This window comes from Microcaecilia unicolor, chromosome 1, assembly GCF_901765095.1.
Source record: "Microcaecilia unicolor chromosome 1, aMicUni1.1, whole genome shotgun sequence".
Classification (NCBI taxonomy): domain Eukaryota; kingdom Metazoa; phylum Chordata; class Amphibia; order Gymnophiona; family Siphonopidae; genus Microcaecilia; species Microcaecilia unicolor.
In genome coordinates, this window is record NC_044031.1 from 719,965,754 (window position 1) to 719,988,949 (window position 23,196).

A 23,196-nucleotide genomic window follows, 5' to 3' on the forward strand; every position below is an offset into this window, starting at 1 on the left:
GATGAGTGACTGGAAGGTGGCAAGATATTTTGCTGTTATTCTATGTTACAGAGCATGATAGTCAAAAATAGATCCAATTGCATAAAATAAGATCTGCAGTAGTTAACATATATTAACTTGTGGTAGTGCCTTGTAGTAAATGTAGCCTTAAGTGATACCAATAGTTAAAAATGAACAGGTTCTTATTCAACAGCACTTATCCAGGTAGCAAAGGAATTCCCCTGCCCCTAACAAATAAAACACATTTGCAAGCAAAATAGCTGCCTTAACTTATGCAGTTACCAGTGCTGAATATTGGTGGTACTTGGATACCTTCCTGTGGCTGCTTTATACTCATATTTAGCACTGATGTCTGTGTACAACCTGATGGCGAATATCCAGATATATATGATGAAACACCATAATCTGTATTAACGTAATACTGACCACAGAGTCTAAATATGGTGGGACAAGACTCTATTATGTTCTTTTATGTTAGTATTAAAGTTAAAAAGATCAAACAATTCAAGTGTCCTTTAAGTTCCTGAGTTGTTTTAAATTGTCTTTTTAATATCATAATCATAATAAGATAATGAAGTTGTAGCATCTGAGATAAGTCTTTCAGTGACTCGGGGCCATCATTACAGCATCTGCAGTCTGTGTAGAGCTACTGCAACTAGACATATGTAGTGCAGTACAGTATAGTACACAGCAGCCAACTTTTCAAAATGATTGAAGGTGCTAAATTCAAAACAAAGTATCCCTCCTAGGACACAGTGAAGGACACTGGTCAATAATAAATGTGCTCTGCACCTCCAGAGCTGGCACATGGCACCTATTGTATTATACATAAAATAAAGCTCATTTCTAGTAATCAGGTAATTACAGTAAAAATAGGTTTAATTTGAGATAGGCAGGATAAGGAAGGGTTACCAACCAAAAGGAATGGACTGAAGAACTTCCAGAAGTAAAAAGGAATGGACTGAAGAACTTCCAGAAGTAAAAAAAAAAACCAAACAAACAAACTTTTTTTTGACAAAGCACCAGCTTAAAAGGACCCAATACAGCAGGGCCATGTTTCGGCAGTGAACCGCCTGCTTCAGGGGTCAAAAATGCTCCATCTAGAAACAGAATCCAAATGTAGCAGCAACTGGAAGTCACCTGGTTTGCTACTGAACTCTTGAGGCAAGCAGCAGGTTTTTTTTCTATTGACTTTCAGTTGTTGCTACAATTGGAATCTGTTTCCATAACAGCTTTCAACCCCACACTACATTTGACAGAGCATGTTTGACCCCTGAAGCAGGCAGTTCACAGTCAAAACAGAGCCCCGTGGCAGGTCCTTTTAATTGGTGCTTTGTCAATAAATAAAAAGTGTATTTATTTTAACTTGACTGCTGGCAGTCCTTTGGTCCACCCTTACTCTGTTTCTCAGAATAACGAAGAGTCAGCAGTCTTTGGCTATGAAAGAATCTCAGAGATGGCTCTTTATGTGGAACTTGAACATGACCAGAGATGGAGCAAAATGCACCAATTCAGAAAGACCAAGGATGTTCCACGTGTATAGTGCAGCAAGGCAAGTAGTGCAGAATCTGGTGTTAGCAGTGGTGGAGAGCATCACAGACAGCAGCAGCTTGCCCAAGCTGAATCTTGTCTTCTGGATCACTTTTTGCATCACAACTATGTGCTTACTGAAACTGAACAGTTTTTCTGATGTACAGTGATGTGAAAAAGTATTTGCCTTTTTCCCATTGCATATATGTCACACTGAATGGTTTCAGATCTTTAAACATTTCTTGATTAGCTTTCAAAGGTTGCCCTTCCTCGTCAGATCGGAAATAAGCAAATGTGTTAGTTGATAGTCTATATAAGTGAAGCTTCAAAGCATTTCAATGACAGTCTAGCAAGATGGGGGTGGGTAGGAGGTATGCATGGGTACATCAAAGCATTTCATTTCATTGATAGTCTAACAGAATGGGTGTGGGTAGTTGAGAGGAGAGTGATAAACAGAGAAATACAACTTTATGGTTTATAATGGGCTAGAAAACCCAGATCCTTGTTAAGGGCAACCTTTGAAAGTTAATCTAGAAATGTATTAAGTTATGTCCAATAAAAAAAGGTATCTTATTTTCTTTTCCATGTTTTATTTTGTTTGATTTCTATTGATAACCTTAAGAGTGGACTAACACGGCTACCACACCTCTCTACTTAAGATCTTTAAACAAATGTAATATTAGAAAAGGGAACCTGAGTAAACACATAACACAGTTTTTAAATAATTTCTTCATTTAATTAAGCAACAAAGCTATCCAACAGCCATCTCATAAGTACATGTTGCCAAAAGTCTCTCAAGCCCAGCATCCTGTTTCCAACAGTGGCCAATCCAGGTTACAAGTACCTTGCAAGATCCCAAAACAGTACAATATATTTTATACTTTTTATCCGAGAAATAAGCAGTGGATTTTCCCCACGTCCATCTTAATAATGGCTTATGGACTTTTCTTTTAAGAAGCTATCCAAACCTTTTTTAAACCAGCTAAGCTAACTGCTTTTACCACATTCTCTGGCAACAAATTCCAGAGTTTAATTACATGTTGAGTGAAGAAATATTTTCTCTGATTTGTTTTAAATTTACTCATGTGAAAAAATAACTAGCCTCTAAACTTAATAAGTGGTTGCACCAGTTGTAGCAGAAATAATTGTAACCATACACTTCCTATAATTTAAATATCAGTCTTTCACATTGTTGTTGAGGAATCTTAGCCCACTCTTCTTTTCAGAACTGCTTTAATTCAGATATATTAGTATGTTTTCATGCATAAACTGCTTGTTTCAGGTCCTCCTACAGCATTTCCATCAGGTTCAAGTCAGGACTTTGACTAGGCCCATCTAAAACTTGGATGTTGGATCATTCTTTACACTTGAGTAAATCCAAAGGAGAGACAATTCAACTATATCATCAAAAAATAGTCAATCCTTAAATGTAACAAAATATATATCGGATGCCTAAGGACTGAATCACTTCAATATCTCTTTGATTTTGTTTTTAATTTTAAGGGTGTGAAAGAGTTCAGTATAGGCTGTGCCTAGGGTGTGAAAGAGTTCCGTATAGGCTGTGCCTACAGCCTAGCATAACTTTCAGTGAGTCAAACCACAAGACGTGGGTCACTTTTTCATGTAATACTCTAAACTCAAGCCCCTAATGCTTCTGAGTGAAACTTAAATTTAGTGTCCCACAAAAATCTATAATGTGAATAATCTCCTAAAAATATAAATATTGTCTATAGGCATCCATATAAAGTCCAGACCCTTACGCTCCCTGGGGAACAATATTTACCCCAGAGGTCTTAGTATAATCACTCTTCAAACTTTAATGATATAACAATCAATTTACTTTGCACCGGAAAATGAAGAAAGAGACAGAAGCAAAACTTAGCTTTCCAACTTCATTGCTATTTTGCTGTCCATTCCCATCTGACAGAAATTCCCGTTTCAAACCCTTCCTCAGGGACGTCAGTGCAGCTTTCACAGTGGGTCTTTCATCTTCAAACTCATTCTTTACTGCATAACCCAATTAAACTTTATCTTCAGCTCATGGATAGATAACTTTTACTCCTGTCCATTAATGGGACAGACCTGGGAGCCCCTCAACCAGGAAAGAGGAGTGACACCCAGAGGGGGCTTGAGGATCCTTTAAACTGAAAAGAAGGGTATCCCTGAAACTGAGTGAAACACTGAGATAACAGAAAAATTCCCAGCTGTGAGATGACAGTAACAAAAGTGCGTTTCTACAATGCTATATTGGCTTTGTACTAGGAGGAAAGAAAAGTGAGAGATCATGAGGCATTGAAGGGACCACAGAGAAAACCCAGCCACACACAGCACCGTACTAAGAAGACATTTTCTTACCTGGCACCAAGCGGTAACCAGTATCCCTGGGCAATCCAAAACAGTCCAATTCAAAGTCTCCAGATTCCCGTCCACTAACCCTGGTAGAGAATTAAATAACCAGTTCCCATAGCATTTATAACAAAGTTTTATTGTATCAGCGCTGAGAGACAGGGATTCAGCAATTAGATTCTCTGTTGGAATTACAAAACATTGCACAGCACCTTATATAGTGTTACAATATTGTGATTTCCGTAAGTATAACCTAGGACAATACATAGTTAGGGCATACATGTAATACTGATTAGTAACACTTGCTTATCTTCTTAACCACCCCTCATGTGAAACCTAGATTTTATATGGCATTATTTAAAGCATTTTCAGGTTTGGGTTTTTTTTTTTTAAAGGTCATGTGCTAATGTTGCCATTGGCGCGTGCTACCTGAAAAAGGTTAATGCAGGAACACTTATTGCCTCCAATTTAGGAGGCAGTAAGAGATCCCATATTAACCAGTTAGTGCGCTGGTTATTTATTTAAAACATTTCTATCCCACACTATTCTACCATTCTATAGAGTGGGGGGGAAAAAAGTAACCACCTAGAGTTTTTTTGCTGTTTTCTCAGCAACTGCTTCAAATTTCAACATGAAATTTTACATCTTTATTTGTTGTTACTTTCTATGTTTATGTGCCAAATGGAATGAGATTATCTGTAAACACAATGAAGTTAAAGACTTTTTAGCATGATCACCTAGCGATTTTCATGTGTTCAAAAATGTTTGCTCTGAAAAGCTACCATTATTTGGGTACCAGGTTACTGTCAATGATGTCACTGTGATGTAGACTTTTTGTGTGGGGATCAATGTTGGAGGCCTATCACAAGCTCCACCCAAAGCCACGAACAATAGCCGATTTCAAGGAAGCGCTGCAGATGATCTGGGACAGCCTGCCCCAGGGACTGATCGACAAGGCTGTAAAGAACATCCCAAAGCGACTGAAGCCTTGTGTTAAAGCTGGGGGGGTGGACACTTTGAGCATTCATAGTGACTGCAAAATTCTAAACACATTGTTAATTGTATCATTTGAATGATGTTATTTACTGTGTTTTAACGCAAACATTTTTAACGTGCAAAAATCACTAGGTAGTAATGCTAAAATGTCAGTAATATCAACATAGCTTAAGATAATTAAATGGTGTTTAACAGTGATACATAAGTATGATGACTAACCCCCGTTTACTATGCTGCGCTGGCAGCTGCCATGTGCTAATGCCATCATGGCCCATTCACTTTGAATGGACTGTGTCAGCATTACTGTGTGGCTTAGTAAACATGGGGGTAAAAAAGTATGTAAAATTTCTCGTTGAAATTCAAAGCAGTTGCTGAGAAAAAGGCAAAAACTCTAGGGATTTTTTTTTTTGCCTCACCATGTAGCTGGATTATAATAAAATACAAATAATAGACTTACAAAAAAAATGAAAGAAATAGGATAAACAAACAAGTCAAAACAAGATAAAATAGCAATCAACATGGAAAAGCTTTCACATACAAATAGGCTTTAAACTGAATGGCAGAGTTAATTTGATAAAATTTCTGATGGGAGCGTGTTCCATAACACAGCACCTTCCATGTCCATTCTCTGCTCATGACACATCCCCTGAAAAAAAATATATATAAAAAAAATACCAAACAAGCAAAATACCACAAAAAACCTTTAATGCATTTTGTGGTAGCCTATTTTTTTATGCACTTACTCCTGGATTCTATATATTGTGCCCAAAGCTTCTGAGATGCACACACAAATAAATTAAATAACAAGCTCTGAACCATCAATAATTTGGTGCTAACAACCAATTATTGATGTGAATTGGCACTCATTAAAATATGCACACACATCTGGATGCACACTATTCTATAAGGCAAGTCACCTAACTCTCTAAAAAGGGGTGTGTGATCATGGGTGTCAGGGGTATTCCAAAAAGCTGAATGCATTATTACAGAATACTGCCTAACCATGCATAACTTGGGCACAGGCATATACACTAGGTTTTTGCTTAAGTCCAGCGCCCAAAAGTTAGGCGTGCTAAATGATATTTTATATAAGGCCCTTTTTAGAATAGCGCTTAGTGCTGAATTTTTTGGTGCCGTTTAATAAATTCCCTTTTAACCCTAGAACGCATGACGTTAAAAATATACATATTAACGTCATGGGGGCCTTTTAGGCCCCCATGCACATAATGTAGAAAAACACACTTAAATAACTTTCACAAGTTTATTTCAAAATTGCTCAATAAAATATGAATAGTGGACAACATTTTAATTATAATTTTTCACAGAAAACACCAAAAAATCTTTTTTTTCCCAAATTTCACGCAAAGACATGAAAACACACAAAAATGCATAGAAATCTATAGCAAACTAGCTGCAGCTACATTTTTATTCTAACTTTCTTTTCTATTATATTAGTCTTCCAAACAATTCTGACATGTTATTTTTTCAGAAGAGTGTTCTTTGCAACAGTTTCCTTACAAGTGGAACAATATCGCTCGGTTTTCCTCTCTGTTTCTTGGACACATGAAACAACGCTTTCGTTTTCTTTCTCCTGGCTCTGGAGTAATCTGAAACTGTACGCCACACCGTTTCATTGCTTCTTTAGTTTTCTTTGGCAAGCAATTCAAGTCGCTTCGCTCTATCATGTGAGGTATTACAAGTTCATGACAAAGGTCCTTCAAGAATAAGCGTCTCCTGTCCTTCCTCTGTGCATGAAATTCAGGATGAGTTTCTGTATAAATAATGAATGAATTCAGGGCTGCTACATCAAGCATATTTGAAAATAGTACTACAGGCCATCGTTTTGTTTGCCTCTTACACGAATATTCTCCCACCATCTCATCCATTTTATCTACACCTCCTTTTGTTGCATTGTAATGCAGGATGATTTCTGGTTTCAATTTTTGGTTATTGCTGTCAACACTGCAATCGTGATGCATGGTACTGAGTAAAATTACAGATTTCTCCTTCTTTGCCTTGTAAGATACCAAAGTCGCTTTGTTATTGAATCCAAAGACACTCTCATAAAGTGCTCGCTGACGATTGTGTTTGAGTGCTGCTGGAATTTCTCGTCTGTTTTGCTTTATAGTACCAACAAGTGTAATAGCTTTTGCAAGCAGAAAATTGCCTAGTTCAACATTGGTGAAATAATTGTCCATGGTGATGTTTCTACCTGAATTGAATATTGGAACAGCAAGAGTTTTGACTATTTCAGACCCCAGATCCTTCTGTACTGGTGCACCAACCTCTTTGCCACAGTAGATTACGCCATTTATGCCATAATAATTTGCAGAATCACACATCCAGAAGATTTTTATACCGTACTTGGCTGGCTTGCTGGGCATGTATTGTATGAATTTGCAGCGTCCTCTGAACGGTACAAGTTGCTCATCTACAGTAACATTAATACTAGGATTGTAAAGTTTTGTGCAATTTTTGATAAATATGTTCCAGATATAACTGATAGGGGCTAATTTGTCTGTTTCAAACCTCGCTGCACGAGTTCGCTTATCATCAAAGCGAATGATCCTTCTAATTTCCTCATATCTGCCCACTGACATTGTCGCCTTATAGTGTGGATCAGAAAGTGGGTCCAGAAATAATTCTCGTATTGGGACATCATACGATTTTTGACTCCCTGCCAGCAGGAAAAGTCCAATATATGCATAAAGTTCCTCTTTTGAGATATTTTTCCAGGACTTATTTTTTGCTGAAGCGATACGTCTTCCTTCTAGGTTTGAACATAATAGGACCTCTTCTGCAATATTGTCAGAAAAATAAATACAGAATACATCTTTAGGGGTAAAGTAACTGGGACTTCCCACAGCTCCTTGAGCCTGTCTCACAATATTGTGTATTGGAGTACGTCCGACTAATGTAGGATTACTGTCCCAAAAAACATTCGTTTTGGATGTTCTACTTATCACTTCTTGAGGATCCACTAGATTCACTTCTTCATCATCAGAAGAATCACTGGATGAGGATGTTTGATTAGCTGGTGGCAGATATTCTTCATCAGACAAAGACAGTTCACTTTCATCATCGCTTTGAAACATAATCGCTTCAATCTCTTGGTCAGTCAGACACTTGGAGGAAGACTGTGCCATTGCTGACTAGATGTTAGAAAATGAAACAGATTTCCTCTCAACAGCTTATCTTATCACAGGTCCTTCACCAATTAGCTCACAGTGTATACTGTCCTCAGTGTTCAGAGGACCTGAGGTGATGTCATGGCCTTATCACTCCCTCCAAAAATCACATGACATCCTCACATGTTATTATCCACACCCTGGCCCCTCCACCAGCATTACTGAGTACAAATAAAGTAACTTGAGACACAAACACTTCTGAGAACATGATAAAAACAGTGGGGGCCTAAAAGGCCCCCAATTCGTACAGATGTAGTTTTCACCAAACAAGCATTGTTACACCATAATGCCTATGAAACAAAATTATAGGAACAACTGGATATTATCAACAATGACATACTTGAGTAATACCTTGAGTTTCAAAATTCTAACTAAAGTAATTTTGCAGATAATAGCAAAAATGTAAGCATGGGGGCCTAAAAGGCCCCCAATATGCGTTCTAGGGTTAAATATGCATTACGACTTAACGCCTTTTAGTAAAAGGGCCCCTAAATGGCAATAAAAAGCATGTCAGAAGAGAACATAAAGATTTAAACAAGAATGGAATCATTGTCCATACAAAAACTGTGTATAATCAACGTAGTAAAAAAAACATAGGAAATATACACAAAAATCACATCCAATTAACAAAAAAAATTTTAAAGCTTGGTACTTGTGTTACAAGTTTTCATTTTATAACTTAGTACTTATTTTGACTACGACCGATCTAACTCAGTTCTAAAAATAGTCCACTTTCCTTAAAATCAGTAGCAAGTAAAATTACGTTTTACATGTTTCCTTTCCTACCACGGGGGGGGGGGGGGGAGGGCTCCTTTCTCCCAGAAGATAAGGCTCTCATTCATCAAATTTCTGTATATTTCAAAGTTAAATTTATGCCAATGGGCTGTTCTACAATTTATTCGCTTTGCTTTTCCTCCAAATCATGCTGCATATCTGATCAAGTCAAAGTTCATTATGGGGGACTTTTCCAAAGGCGCGCTAGTGTTTTTAGCACATGCTGAATGCTAGAGATGCCCACAGGAATATATCGATGTCTCCAGCGTTTTGCACACGCTTACTTTTAGCATGCACTAAAAACAGTAGCACACCTTTGTAAAAAGGGCCTTAAAATTTCCGAACTACAAAGATGGCTCTAGTCCACCGGTCCTGAAAGCATGAGAAGTGAATTAACGTTAATGCTGTTAGGGAAGGAAACTGCATAGCACTGAGCAGATTAAAAAAAAAAAAAAACATTAGCATGCAAGCTATTACACAAGAGGAATAAACACTTAAATACGCTCTTACACATATGCATCCTGTCTCTGCACATAGAAATACATACATTTTTAATCCACAAGCACTGGAAGATGTTGGCAGCTTAGGTATCTTGTTTTGTATACTGGTATATTGAAAAATATTACTATCTAAAAATTTCAGTTTTTCCAAGCCCAGTTCAGTTTCTAGATAGAACCAATTACATTTTACAATGTCCAGTGGTCTGTTATTAGTCCACAGATTCCTAAATTTTCATCATCTCCTACCCCCTGTATTTTGCATTCAATTAGGAATGTGTGAAAAAGGTAAACTGCAGTGGTGGCAGTCACAAGACAGGATTTCCGCGTAGCACCTCTAACTTGCCAGATTCCACATTTTCATAAGGGCTCGTCCCATCCGGAAGACACGACTTCCGTGTGTGTCGGCTAGTACTGCAAACATCTGCTGCTGCCCCCAGCCGGGCCAGCCCCTGTAAATTCTGCCCTAAAGAGCAGCAAGAAGGAGGATCGTGCTTAAAGTTAACTATCCACTAGTGCTCACTAATGGCATCGGCTGATTTGCCTCCCACCACCCGCTTTCAAGTGGCCGACAATGAAAGGTAAGAAGGCGTTTGGAGCAGTACAGACAATAGCTTTTAACTTGTCGAATAAAACGAAAATTCAATAAAACCTTATTGCAAATAAAAAAAATTGGTGGCGCCCACTCTACTACATCTCCCCCGCCTCCTCGTTCTCTACTTTATTGCGGATCCTCTATTTTCCTCCAAATTTTCTTCCTCTGTCGGGAAGGAACGGTGAGGCGCGGCTGGAACACGTCACAGCATTTTCAGCTTGATTTTCAGGGACCAAATGCTACTACGTACTTCTTCTAATAGGGTGGAGCTTCCGCTTTCGAGAAGGAAGGAGCACATGGAACACTGTAGGCGGGACTTCCATGGGGAAGGGGGCGGAGTGGGGAATGGAATACTACATTTAGCAGCGAAGTCTGGGAGGGCTCAGACGATACTTCGCAGCTAAATGAAGGTGTTCTACTCCCCACTCCGCCCCCTTTAAGGGAGTGCTGTGGGCGGGGCTTCAGTGAAGAGAGTTGCAGAGTAGGCCTGCCTAGTGCCTAGGTAGAAAAAGAAAGCAGTGTATGGAAGTGTGTGTTAAGACTAACACTTGAATTCTAAGGTCCTTTTTTCCCCTCTCTTTGGCCTTTTGTGTTTATTGGGATTTATTAACCGCCTTTATGAAGAGATTCACCCAAGGCAGTGTACAGCTGGTACAGTTTAATATAAAACTTACAATTTCGTTAACAGTAAAAATGACTAAATGTAAACATAAATACTACTACTACTACTTATCATTTCTATAGCGCTACTAGACGTACGCAGCGCTGTACACTTGAAAAAGAAGAGACAATCCCTGCTCGACAGAGCTTACAATTTAATTAGGACAGACAAACAGGACAAACAAGAGATAAGGGAATAGTAAGGTTGTAACAGGAGACAAGAGGCAAATTGGTTCCAAAGACATGACAGCTTTATTGCTAGCACAGAGCTTGAGGTTGTCCTGCCAGGCTAGTGATGGCTGCAGGCCGAGTACAGTAATTGCTTGTCCACTCCTACAAGGTGAGGATGATAAAATAAGGGTTCTGAACAGGTGAATAAGGGTTAGGAGTTAAAAGTAGCATCAAAAAGGTGGGCTTTTAGCTTAGATTTGAAGACGGCCAGAGATGGAGCTTGACGTACCGGCTCAGGAAGTCCATTCCAGGCATATGGTGCAGCAAGATAAAAGGAAGAGTCTGGAGTTAGCGGTGGAGGAGAAGGGTGCAGATAAGAGAGATTTACCCAGTGAACGGAGTTCCCGGGGAGGAATGTAGGGAGAGATGAGAGTGGAGAGGTACTGAGGAGCTGCAGAGTGAATGCACTTATAGGTCAATACAATACAATAACCCCGTTTACTAAGCTGTGCTAGCGGCTGCTGCGCAACAATGCTGACACAGCCCATTCAAAGGGCTGTGTTGTTGGCATTAGCACACATCAGCCGCTAGCATAGCCCAGTAAACGGGGGTAAATGAGGTAAACTTGAGAACAGTATTTTTTCACGGAGAGAGTGGTGGATGCTTGGAATGCCCTCCCACGGGAGGTGGTGGAGATGAAAACGGTAACGGAATTCAAACATGCGTGGGATAAACATAAAGGAATCCTGTTCAGAAGAAATGGATCCTCAGGAGCTTAGCCGAAATTGGATAACAGAGCCGGTAGTGGGAGGCGGGGCTGGTGGTTGGGCGGCGGGAATAGTGCTGGGCAGACTTATACAGTCTACTACTACTACTTAACATTTCTATAGCGCTGCCAGGGTTACGCAGCGCTGTACAAGTTTAAACACGGGGAGGGACAGTCCCTGCTCAAGAGAGCTTACAATCTAACGGTAACAGACTACGTAGTCAGTGTAGGTAACAGGAATGGGGAAGGTGGTTAGGCGCCAAAAGCAAGGGAGAAGAGATGGGCCTTGAGTAAGGACTTGAAAATGGGCAGGGAGGGCGCATGGCGTATGGGCTCAGGAAGTCTGTTCCAGGCATAAGGTGCTGCGAGGCAGAAGGGGCGGAGTCTGGAGTTAGCGGTGGTGGAGAAGGGTACAGATAGGAGTGATTTGTCCTGAGAGCGGAGGTTACGGGTGGGAACATACGGGGAGAGGAGGGTAGAGAGGTAATGGGGGGCAGCAGATTGAGTGCACTTGAAGGTCAATAGGAGAAGCTTGAACAGTATACGGTAGCGGAGTGGGAGCCAGTGAAGCGACTTGAGGAGAGGGGTGATATGAGAGTATCGGTTCACGCGGTAGATAAGACGTGCGGTGGAATTTTGGACAGATTGAAGGGGGGATAGGTGGCTAAGCGGGAGGCCAGCGAGAAGGTTGCAATAGTCAAGACGAGAGGTAACGAGCGAGTGGACGAGGGTTCGGGTGGTCTGTTCAGAGAGGAATGGGCGAATTTTGCTAATATTATAGAGGAAGAAGCGACAGGTCTTAGCTGTCTGCTGGAAATGGGCAGAGAAGGAGAGGGAGGAGTCGAAAATGACTCCGAGATTGCTTGCTGAAGAGACGGGGAGGATGAGGGCGTTGTCAACAGAGACGGAAAGTGGGGGAAGAGGAGAAGAGGGTTTGGGTGGAAAGATAAGGAGCTCAGTCTTTGCCATGTTCAATTTCAGATGCCGGTTGGACATCCAGGCAGCGATGTTGGAAAGGCAGGCTGAAACTTTGGCCTGGGTTTCGACTGTGATGTCGGAAGTGGAGAGGTAAAGCTGGGTTTCATCGGCATAGAGATGGTACTGGAAACCATGTGATGAGATCAACGAGCCTAGGGAAGAGGTGTATATCGAGAAGAGAAGCAGTCCAAGGACAGATCCTTGAGGAACCCCAACAGAGAGCGGGACGGGGGTGGAAGAGGAGCCATTAGAAGATACTCTGAAGGTGCGTTGGGAAAGATACGAGGAGAACCAGGAGAGGACGGAGCCCTGGAACCCAAATGAGGACAATGTGTCAAGAAGTAAATTATGATTGACGGTATCAAAGGCGGCGGTTAGGTTGAGGAGGATGAGGATGGAATAATGGCCTTTGGATTTGGCGAGGAACAGGTCATTGCAGACTTTAGAGAGTGCTGTTTCTGTTGAGTGTAGTGGGCGAAAGCCAGATTGAAGCGGGTCGAGGACGGCCTGAGAGGAGAGGAAGTCAAGGCAATGGCTGTGGACAGCACGTTCAAGTAATTTGGAGAGGAAGGGTAGAAGAGAGATGGGGCGGTAGTTGGAGGGACAGGTGGGGTCAAGTGATGGTTTTTTGAGAAGTGGTGTGACTACAGCGTGCTTGAAGGTGTCAGGGACAGTAGCAGTGGAGAGAGAGAGGTTGAGGATGTGACAGATTGAGGGGTTAACTGTAGGAGAGATGTTGGTAAGCAGATTGGTGGGAATGGGATCCGAGGAACAGGTGGTGCACTTAGAGGAAGAAAGAAGGCGAGCAGTTTCCTCTTCGGTGATCTCAGGGAAGGAGGAAAAGGAGGCTGGGTTAGGTTGGTTGAGGGAGTGGGTTAAGAAGTCACAGGGAGGAGAAGGCTTGGAAGTGAATTCAAGGTTAATCTTCTGCACTTTATCGCGGAAGTGGTCAGCTAGTGTTTGAGGAGAGAGTGAGGGGAGGTGGGAGTGGAGGGTACTTTAAGTAGGGAGTTGAGGGTGGTGAAGAGGCGACGAGGGTTGGAGCCAAGAGAATTGGTTAATTGAGAATAATATTCCTGTTTGGCAAGGAATAGGGAGGACTGGAAGGAGGATAACATGAATTTGTAATGGGTGAAGTCTGATAGGGTGCGAGATTTCCTCCAGAGTCGTTCAGCAGATCGGGTGCAGGAGCGAAGGTAACGGATGCAAGGGGTTAACCAGGGCTGAGGATTAGTGCGCTTAGTGGGGCGAGAGACAGATGGTGCTAGGGTATCCAGAGCAGTGGAGAGAGTTTCATTGTAGGTAGAGACAGCCGTGTCGACAGATTCAGAAGACGAGATGGAAGGAAAGAAATTGGAGATGTGAGAGGATAGGGTAGGGGGGTTGACAGCTTGGAGATTCCTGAAGGCCGTGGTTATAGTTGGGCGAGGTTGAGGGGGAGGGGCCAGAGCCGATGGTGGGAGGCGGGGATAGTGCTGGGCAGACTTGTACAGTCTGTGCCCTGAAAAAGGCAGGTACAAATCAAGGTAAGGTATACACAAAAAAGTGGCACATTTCTTGGGCAGACTGGATGGGCCGTGCAGGTCTTTTTCTGCCGTCATCTACTATGTTACTATGTAACAGTAAATTAAAACCTTAGGACTACCATGAAACAATATCAAAAATATACACATTTAACAGCACTGACATTCCAATAACAGAGATATAATGCAATGTCAGCATAATACCCTAATGAAATATCTAATAAACACACAGAATCAGTGTTCCCTCTAAGAGACAAAAAAAGAGCAGGGGGGGTCCACCTGAGCTATCTGCGGAGCGGGAGGGAGGTCCCCCTGAGCTAAGGAGCAAATTTAGTGTTGTTTTAAAAAATTATTTCAGATCATAATTTCATGGGGACTGTGCCATCTTTCACTCACTTGCCTCATCAAAATGGATTAACCTGTCTAATCCTCTCTAGTCTTAGGCCCAATTCAGCACCTTAGCCAATTTGGCAGAAAAGAGGGTAAGGGCAAGTTTCCCTACTAAACCTCTCTATTTAACAACTCAGCTACATAATTTAACTCCTTGCCATATTGGAAAGACTTCTTAAATCCCAAAGGAAAGAAATTCTAGGAAACAAGGTTTAACCATCTGTGAATAGCAGCAACTTAATTTTTTTTTTTTTGTTACATTTGTACCCCGCGCTTTCCCACTCACGGCAGGCTCAATGCGGCTTACAGGGGGCAATGGAGGGTTAAGTGACTTACCCAGAGTCACAAGGAGCTGCCTGTGCCAGGAATCGAACTCAGTTCCCCAGGTCCAAAGTCCACCACCCTAACCACTAGGCCACTCCAATCTGTCTTAGTCCCAGGTTTTGAAAACTGCCAATGGAGTACACTTTTTCTGTCCTCCATAAGCTCCTCATACCCCTCCTTCACCTTTTGCTTCTTTGGCAGGGCATTTTATTTTTGATTGAAATCTAAGTCTCTGAAGCATTCTGATTTGAGCAAAGGTCAGATAAAAGGCTTTTGGAAATTGCACATATATAGGGTTACCATCAGGCTCATTTTCAAAGCACTTAGCCTCCCAAAGTTCCATAGAAACCTATGGAACTTAGCCTCCCAAAGTGCTTTGAAAATATGCCTCTAAATGTCCTCTTTTAAAAGAACATGTCCTCCTTTTGGACTTCTTCAAATATGTCCTCCAGGTCATAGGAGCTGGCTTTGTGGGTACTTGAGCACCCCTAGTATTGATAAAATTCCTTGTATGTGTCCAGGCAAGGGTTATATCCATTGATCTTAGCACCCCCAATAATTTTGAAAAGTTGACTTCCATGCTCCAGGTTTTTTAATTTTAGGGAAAATAACCTCATTTTCTTTTATGACCAACACATCTACCCCCACCTAATGAGAGAAGTCATCTCTGGCCTGTTAGTAAGTCTGGACACATTGGGGTGCTAAAGAGAGAGAAAGGCATTGCTGATCATTGTTTCCCTGCTGGTTTACACTGTCAAAGGAATTTTGTTCATGCATCACAATTTTAAGCACTTGTCCAGGGCTGCCAAGAGACAGAGCTGGGCCCAGGGCAGAGCCACTGTAGCCACCACTGTCCCCCACTCCACTACCCCCCTGCTCCCCCCCTACTCCAGAGCTGCCAAGGGGTCCTGATTTTTTGAGAGGGAGATTTTAGTACATGCCCCAACCCCGCCCACTCTGCATTGGCTCTGCCTACTTTACCTCTTGTCATCTTTTTCTTTTGATATAAACATAAGGGGAAAAAAGATTTTAAATGTTCCCAGGTTTCAACCCAATTCACGTTTAATGTGAGATATAAATGATATAATTAAGTAAATAAATAAATAGAAACTCTGAATGTTGAGCACTTGATTCTCATAACATAATGTCTGTTTTAGAGGCCCTTTACCTTTAGAAAAACAAATTCTTTGCACAAATACAACAGTGTCCCCATAACCAGCCCCTCCAAATGACACACTGATTAATTTCTAACAAGTTACTACTCTACCTATGAAAAGTTACTACCTTATTATACTTTCTTTATGCACGTCTGTATACTGCACAATCCAGCATGTTTGAAAATATGTGAGATTAAATAAAAAAATGCGACCAACAATAAAGAAAGAATGACAACATGGATATAGCAGCTCAGAGGAAACAAATAAAAACTAACCTATTGGCTTCAACTTGTTTCAATTTGTCTTTCTCCCTCCTGTTTCCATGCAATCTCTACAGCAGCCGTGACAAAAATAAAAAAGCGCGGGGCCGCAGCAACCTTCAGGCTGGTCCTGTGCTCCCGCTGACGTCAACTTCAAATTCTGGGGGCACAGGACCAGCAGAGCTGACAGCGCATGCCTGAAGGCTGCTGCGGCCCCGCGCTTTTTAATTTTTGTTATTTTCCGGGAGAAGCAGCAGTGGCAGCGATGAGGAAGCGATTTGATCTCAGCGGGAGACTGTCCCGCTTTGGCGGGAGGTGACCTACCAAAGCAGGAGTCTCCAGCTGAATGCTGGAGACTTGGCAGGTCTGCTATTCAGGCAGCTTCCGCTCCCCTTTACCTAACTGAATCTGCTTTTCCCTTGGTCTGTCACCCTCCTGCTCCTGTGTGCCCGGACTTGGGTAATCGCATTAACGCAATCACCTGGGTCCCAACACACAGGAGCAGGAGAGAGACAAACCCTGGCGCAGGGCCCTTCTCGGAGGCTGGGCCTGGGGAATCTTGCCCCCCTGCTCCCTTTCTTGGCAGCCCTGCATTTGTCATGCAAAGACTTTCACATGTATCTCAGAAGCCAGCCAAAGATATTGCGGGATATCCGCTCTTCTGATAAGTACGAATAGGCTCAGACTCAGTAAAACTCAAATCTGGAAGTTCTTGAAAAGTAGATTATTGTCTGCTGCTATACTGTAAGTTAGTCATGGGTTGATGTGTGTTAATGAATTTAAAAGGCATTTACACTCTACTTCTTCCTTCCTTACTATCCTACTGTAAATAGATTATGGCCACATGCCATTCAGCATCCTATTTTTACAAAATTCTACAATCACTAAATTGTGTCAAAATGAATAGCCTTAAAAAAGCTTGGCAGGAAGATAGTGCCTTTATATTTCATGATAAAGACTGGGATTCCTTTTGGAGTATTACTCTAAGTGCGTCTAGATCTGCAAATGTCACTCAATCCATGCTTTTTCTAATACATAGAGCTGTCTGGACCCCCACCCCCCGCAGGAGTGGTGGAGTAGCCTAGTGCTTAGTGCAGTGGACTTTGATCCTGGGGAACTCAGTTCAATTCTCACTGCAGCTCCTTGTGACCCTGGGCAAGTCACTTAACCATATATTGCCCTGTATATACCATGTAAACCACTTTGAATGCAGTTGCAAAAAGCACAGAAAGGCAGTATATCAAGTCCCATTGCCCTCTCCCATTAGATCCCACTTGATTAATCCTTATCTAAACAAATTCTGGTCTTGTGACAAAGTACTGGGTTCCATGAAATATCTTTTATTTAAATGTACTCATCTTCAGACGTATTGGATCTCAATTTGGGATACCATTCATAGAATCCTTCGTATAAAATGTGATTTGCAGTTTAAAATGATCATTTTGAAATCTCTTTGCTTTCAAGTTATATTAACACAATCTGAATGTTTATTACTGGATTCTTTACTATCTCATGCCTTAAAAATTGTTCTAAATTCGTTGAAGAATTTATCCAATATTTGTTATGATCAATGGTGGAATTTAGTGTGCACCACATATAAATTTAAAGCTTATCTAGCAAAGAAATTCAACAAGATACATAATTCACATATAAATGGTTACCTATATCTTTTGTTCAGGATGCTACCTGACTATATCCTATATATAACACAGCTGCCAAGGGGTCCCAATTTTTGAGAGGGGGATTTTAGTACACGCCCCCAGCCCACCCCACTCTGCCTTGGTTCCACCCACTCTACATGGCTCCGCCCCCTAGCACACTCCATGAAAAAATAGTTCCTGACATTTTTCCTGAGTCTGCCCTCCTTCAACCTCAATTCATGTCCTCTAGTTCTACCACCTTCCCGTCTCTGGAAAAGGTTTGTTTGCGGATTAATACCGTTCAAATATTTGAATGTCTGTATCATATCACCCCTGTTTCTCCTTTCTTCCAAGGTATACATGTTCAGGTCAGTAAGTCTTTCCCCGTACATCTTGTAACACAAATACCATACCATTTTTGTAGCTTTTCTTTGCACTGCTTCCAGTCATTTTACATTCTTAGCAAGATACGGCCTCCAAAACTGAACTCCAGGTGGGGCCTTACTAGTGACTTGTACAGGGGCATCAACACCTCCTTTCTTCTGCTGGTTACACCTCTCTCTATACAGCCTAGCATCCTTCTGGCTACGGCCACTGCCTTGTCACACTGTTTCATCGCCTTCAGATCCTCAGATACTATCACCCCAAGATCCCTCTCCCTGTCTGTGCATATCAGACTGTCACTGCCTAACACATACATCTCCTGTAGATTTCTACTCCCTAAGTGTGTTACAAGAAATGATTTACTTTGGGGGAAAGAGCTCTAGAGCACTCACTACTGTTTATAATTTAAGAGCAGGCGCTGTATTTATAAGTTTTAGGATATTAATTTCTCCACCAATCGCCAAAGGTGATAATTGCAATAAATTAAATTAATTAAGTATATATCTCTGTTGAAATGCAGTATTCTGTACTGCAAGATTTGAAAGCATATACTCAGAGCATGGCACTAAGTTTAAAAGTGTCCATGCGCTACCAGTATAACCTTAACAGATATCATATACTCAGAACACAAAGAGACTATATTTTTAACTTCAAAAAGGTTGATTTAATTTACAAATCATGTAAATAATATTGCAAACGAGAGGTAAGGGTCTTACAGAGAATCTGCACTTAAAGCCAGGTAGCAGGTCTAGATCAAAAAGTTATAACTCACAGAACAGTCTTTTTGTTACAGAGCATGCTGTGGTCCATTGAAGATTGATGAGCCATGAGGCAGAGGCAGGTGGACTGCAGGTCAGGTCAGGTCCCAAGCGAGCTTCCCAAGAGAGAGAGCTGGGCTGTTTCCAGGCTTTTTATAATGTTCCCTGAGTTGTAGTTTGCAGGGGATCCTGGGTATTGTAGTTTGCAGGGAAGCATGGTCACATGTTTCCTGGATATCTGCTGGCAAATGGCTTTTCTATAGCTTGAGGGTTTCAGTCTGCTGTGATAGGTGGAGTTTCTTTTGTCATTTGAGTCATAGGAGTCTGCTTCAGTTTTTTGTTCTCTAGAGATGTCTTGGTGACCCTCCCAGCCAGCTTTTGTCTCTGTTAAGTGTTTGTAATTGACTAGCCCTGCTACCAGAAATTCCCAAGGAAAAGGGGAAAGAAGGTATTGAAATGCAGTTTCAGTACATCTTTTAAAAGCTGCATTTTTATATTGATAAAATCAATAACTCTGCTACATATTTAATTCTGACAATTGGCTTATACCATAACAAGTGCATCACTTTGCATTGAATTTTAATTGCCAAACTTTAGACCATTCTTCTAGCTTTTCCTTTGGTCTTCCAGCTCAATCGGAGCCTTCATGCTCCACAACTCAACAATTTCCTTCTCAAATGTATATCCCAATTTAACATTTAGTGTAGTCTTTGTGAGGACAATCTTTGGCTGGGGTCCAGGCACCAGGGTTCCCTCTGGAATTCTGCAGTTATTGGCCATGAATGTCGTCTCTGCAGCATCCCTAACACCAGCTGACTTGGGAAGTACAAAATGAGACAGAAATATGACCTAGTCCAAACCACCAGGCTGGCCCTCTATCTAGCTTATTAAGATGCAAGGATGTGTACTCTGGCAGCTCCTGCTGACTTCTTCCAGACACCATGGCAGTACAGCTGCGTGACATAAACGAGCGCTACCGAACCAGTGAGGAGAGCAGTGGAGTGTTTCGACACAATAAACTTATGTTTTCCCTTTTGTGTCCACCGCAGTCTTAACTGTTCTGTAGTATTGCCTCTGGCTGTTGTTAATCACGGGCTACATTCTGAAGGAAAAAAAAACATTTTATTCTTTGTTTTGTTATTTCAGGTTTTCTGTGTTTTCAACTTAATGCATTGTTTAGGTGAGGAAGAGCTAGAAGGGAACTGAAGTGTTTGACCCTATCTTCCCAGACGTTTGGTGGTTTATGACATATAATTACTTCTACAATTGCATGTCTAAGCAGCAGCCCTACAGAAAACCTCCTGAACAGTAAATGCTGAACAGAAGGGCAGTGCAGCTCCCTAGGAGCCAGTACAGAATGGAGTTTTGGTTTATTTATTTATTAGGATTTATTTACTACCCTTTTGAAGGAATTCACTCAAGGTGGTGTACAGTAAGCAGTAGGCAATTAGAGCAGTAAAAATATTCGAACAACAATACAACGTATGGCATGATATACTACTTGCAATGACAACACAATATGTACTAGAACATTATAATTGGTTGCCAACGAAAATGCCACATTACAAATGTAATTACAGTTGGAAACAGGAAACTACCAGGACTAGCTAGGTGGGAGGGCATGGAGAAAGATGAAGCCATCATGAGCAGTCTTCCTCATAAGTAGGAAGAATTGGCAACTTTGTGCTAATTACTTAGTAAGCCAGTTTCCTTTAAATTTGTTATTACTGTGTCACTCAAACTATTTCAGTGCTGTGACAATTAAATAATGTTTTATTTCCATCTTTCTGAACATGGATATATACAATTTGACTCATTTAGCCCTTTAATGAGGTAGGGAAGAAAGGTGTAAGACAAACATGGGTTCTTAAGTCACAGTTGAACAGATAATATAATGAACCAAGAAAGTAATTCACTCATTGCATAGAGCTCTGTGGAATGGTATTAACTTGTAAGCACAGATGTTATTCCAGTAACTCAACCTTGGAGGCAAACCTAGCCAGTTGGATTTTTAGGATTACCATAATAAATATGCAGATTGGAGAGCCATTGCACGCATTTTAATGGTGGTAATTCTGCAAACCTGGCTGGCTACTTGTGTCTCCAGGAGAAGGTTGAGAAGCACCAGATATGGTGCCAGTTGATAGCCAAATCTTAGGTGACAAAGGCAGGCTCTAGGCAAGTTATGGCAGTTCCAAACAAGCCTAATTATTTACAAGAATAAAGGTTGGTACAGGGTCCAATCCATAGGATGCATCACAGTGAATATTGTACCATCAGCATTATTCATGCGTCACATCCTCAAAGTCTATATAAATACTCCCATGGGATTTAGGGAGTATTTATATGTAGGATAGGGATCAGACTTATTCTGAGAGGTGCTAGGCCTATTTCCTTGATATTTTGCAAAGTTCAGTCACTAGACTCTTAGCGGGGTTTTAAAAAGGTCTGGACGGCTTCCTAAGGGAAAAGTCCATAGACCATTATTAAATTTACTTGGGGAAAATCCACTGCTATTTCTGGGATAAGCAGCATAAAATGTATTTTTTTTGTTACATTTGTACCCCGCGCTTTCCCACTCATGGCAGGCTCAATGCAGCTTACATGGGGCAATGGAGGGTTAAGTGACTTGCCCAGAGCCACAAGGAGCTGCCTGTGCCTGAAGTGGGAATTGAACTCAGTTCCTCGGGACCAAAGTCCACCACCCTAACCACTAGGCCACTCCTCCACTTTTTCGGGTGCTTGCTAGGTATTTCTGACCTGGATTGGCCACTGTTGGAAACATGATGCTGGGCTTGATGGACCTTTGCTCTGTCCCAGTGTGGCAATACTTATGTACTAACCCAGTTCCAATAATAAGGTGTTACTCATATGGTCTTTAAGGAAACACAATCAGGATCTTTAAAAAAAAATAAAATAAAAAAGAGAGAGTGTTCTCTAGTTGTATCTCAAAAAAGTTATATGAGAATTAGAAAAAGTTCAAAGAAGAGCGACCAAAATGTTAGAGGGGATGGAACTGCTCCCATATGAGGAAAGGCTAGAGACGTTAGGGCTCTTCAGCTTGGAAAAGAGACAGCTGAGGGGTGATATGATTGAGGTCTACAAAATCCTGAGTGCTGTGAAATGGGTAGAGGTGAATCGATTTTTCACTCATTCAGAAAGTACAAAGGCCAGAGGACACTCATTGGAATTGCATGTAAATATTTTTAAAACAAATAGGAGGCAATATTTTTTTACTCAAAGAATAGTTAACTTTTAAAACTCGTTGCTGGAAGATGTGGTAACAGTAGTTAGCTTATCTGGGTTTAAAAAAGGTTGGACAAGTTCCTGGAGGAAAAATTCTTAGTCTGTTATTGAGATGGACATGGGGGAAGTCACTGCTTGCCCTGGGATTGGTAGCATGGAATGGTGCTACTAACTGGGTTTCTGCCCAGTATTTGTGACCTGGATTGGCCACTGCTGGAAGCAGGATACTGGGCTAGATGGACCATAGGTCTGACTCAGTATGGCTATTCTTATGTTCTTATGATACCTCTAATGAATATGCATGAGAGAGATTTTCGTACAATGAAAGTAGTTGGCATACAGATCTCTGTCATGAATATTTATTAAGTGTAATCCTGGTCTCGCCACAAAGTTCCAGGTACCATCTCGCTCTTCAGGTCAGCACCCTAACCAGGGTCACTACAGAAGTTTTATTTTCTTTTTGAGCTGGCCAGAGTCTGGGGCCGGAATAACTCCAGTAGGCCGTAGGTTTTTAAGTCATATATTTGCTTCTATTTTCTTTATTAGCCTAGGAGCAAATAGACTTTACTCTCACTTCAAAGAAACTCTCTAGTCCAGGTTTTATGAAACAGATATAAACTTACTTGAATGCTGTAACAGGCAGTTTATCCAAACTTCACATTCTCTGCAGTGGCGTAGCTAGGGTAGTTGACACCCGGGGCCGGTCATTTTTTAACACCCCCCTCCAAAATCCAGTACTAGGCATACCAAGAATACAAAACACTCAGGATATCTAGAGCAATTCTACCATACCATAAGCAGTAATTTCTACGAGTCACATAAGGAAAAGGAAAGCATTTTAAACACTACAGTGAGCACTACATCATCAATTCACCTATTGTAAAACAAAACCAGACAGAATAGTACAGATCGTCGATCCTGCATAGTGAATGCCAACTGAGAGCCATGTCTTTTTCACAAACACAGATACACCCTAAACCACTATAGAATAAGTAATCATAAACTTTCTATTT

General features: G+C 41.2%; 1 protein-coding gene across 2 annotated transcripts in view; it reads left to right on the top strand.

Moving 5' to 3' along the window:
• The first annotated feature begins 8,875 nt into the window (after positions 1–8,875).
• The window catches only part of GALK2 (galactokinase 2), a 209,304-nt gene continuing 194,983 nt past the window's right edge, over positions 8,876–23,196 (top strand). For both annotated transcript variants that reach the window (XM_030189569.1, XM_030189568.1), the window contains exon 1: positions 8,876–9,912. In XM_030189569.1, coding sequence (XP_030045429.1) covers positions 9,906–9,912 — 7 coding nt within the window. In that variant the 5' untranslated portion in view covers positions 8,876–9,905. The remainder of the gene's footprint in view (positions 9,913–23,196) is intronic.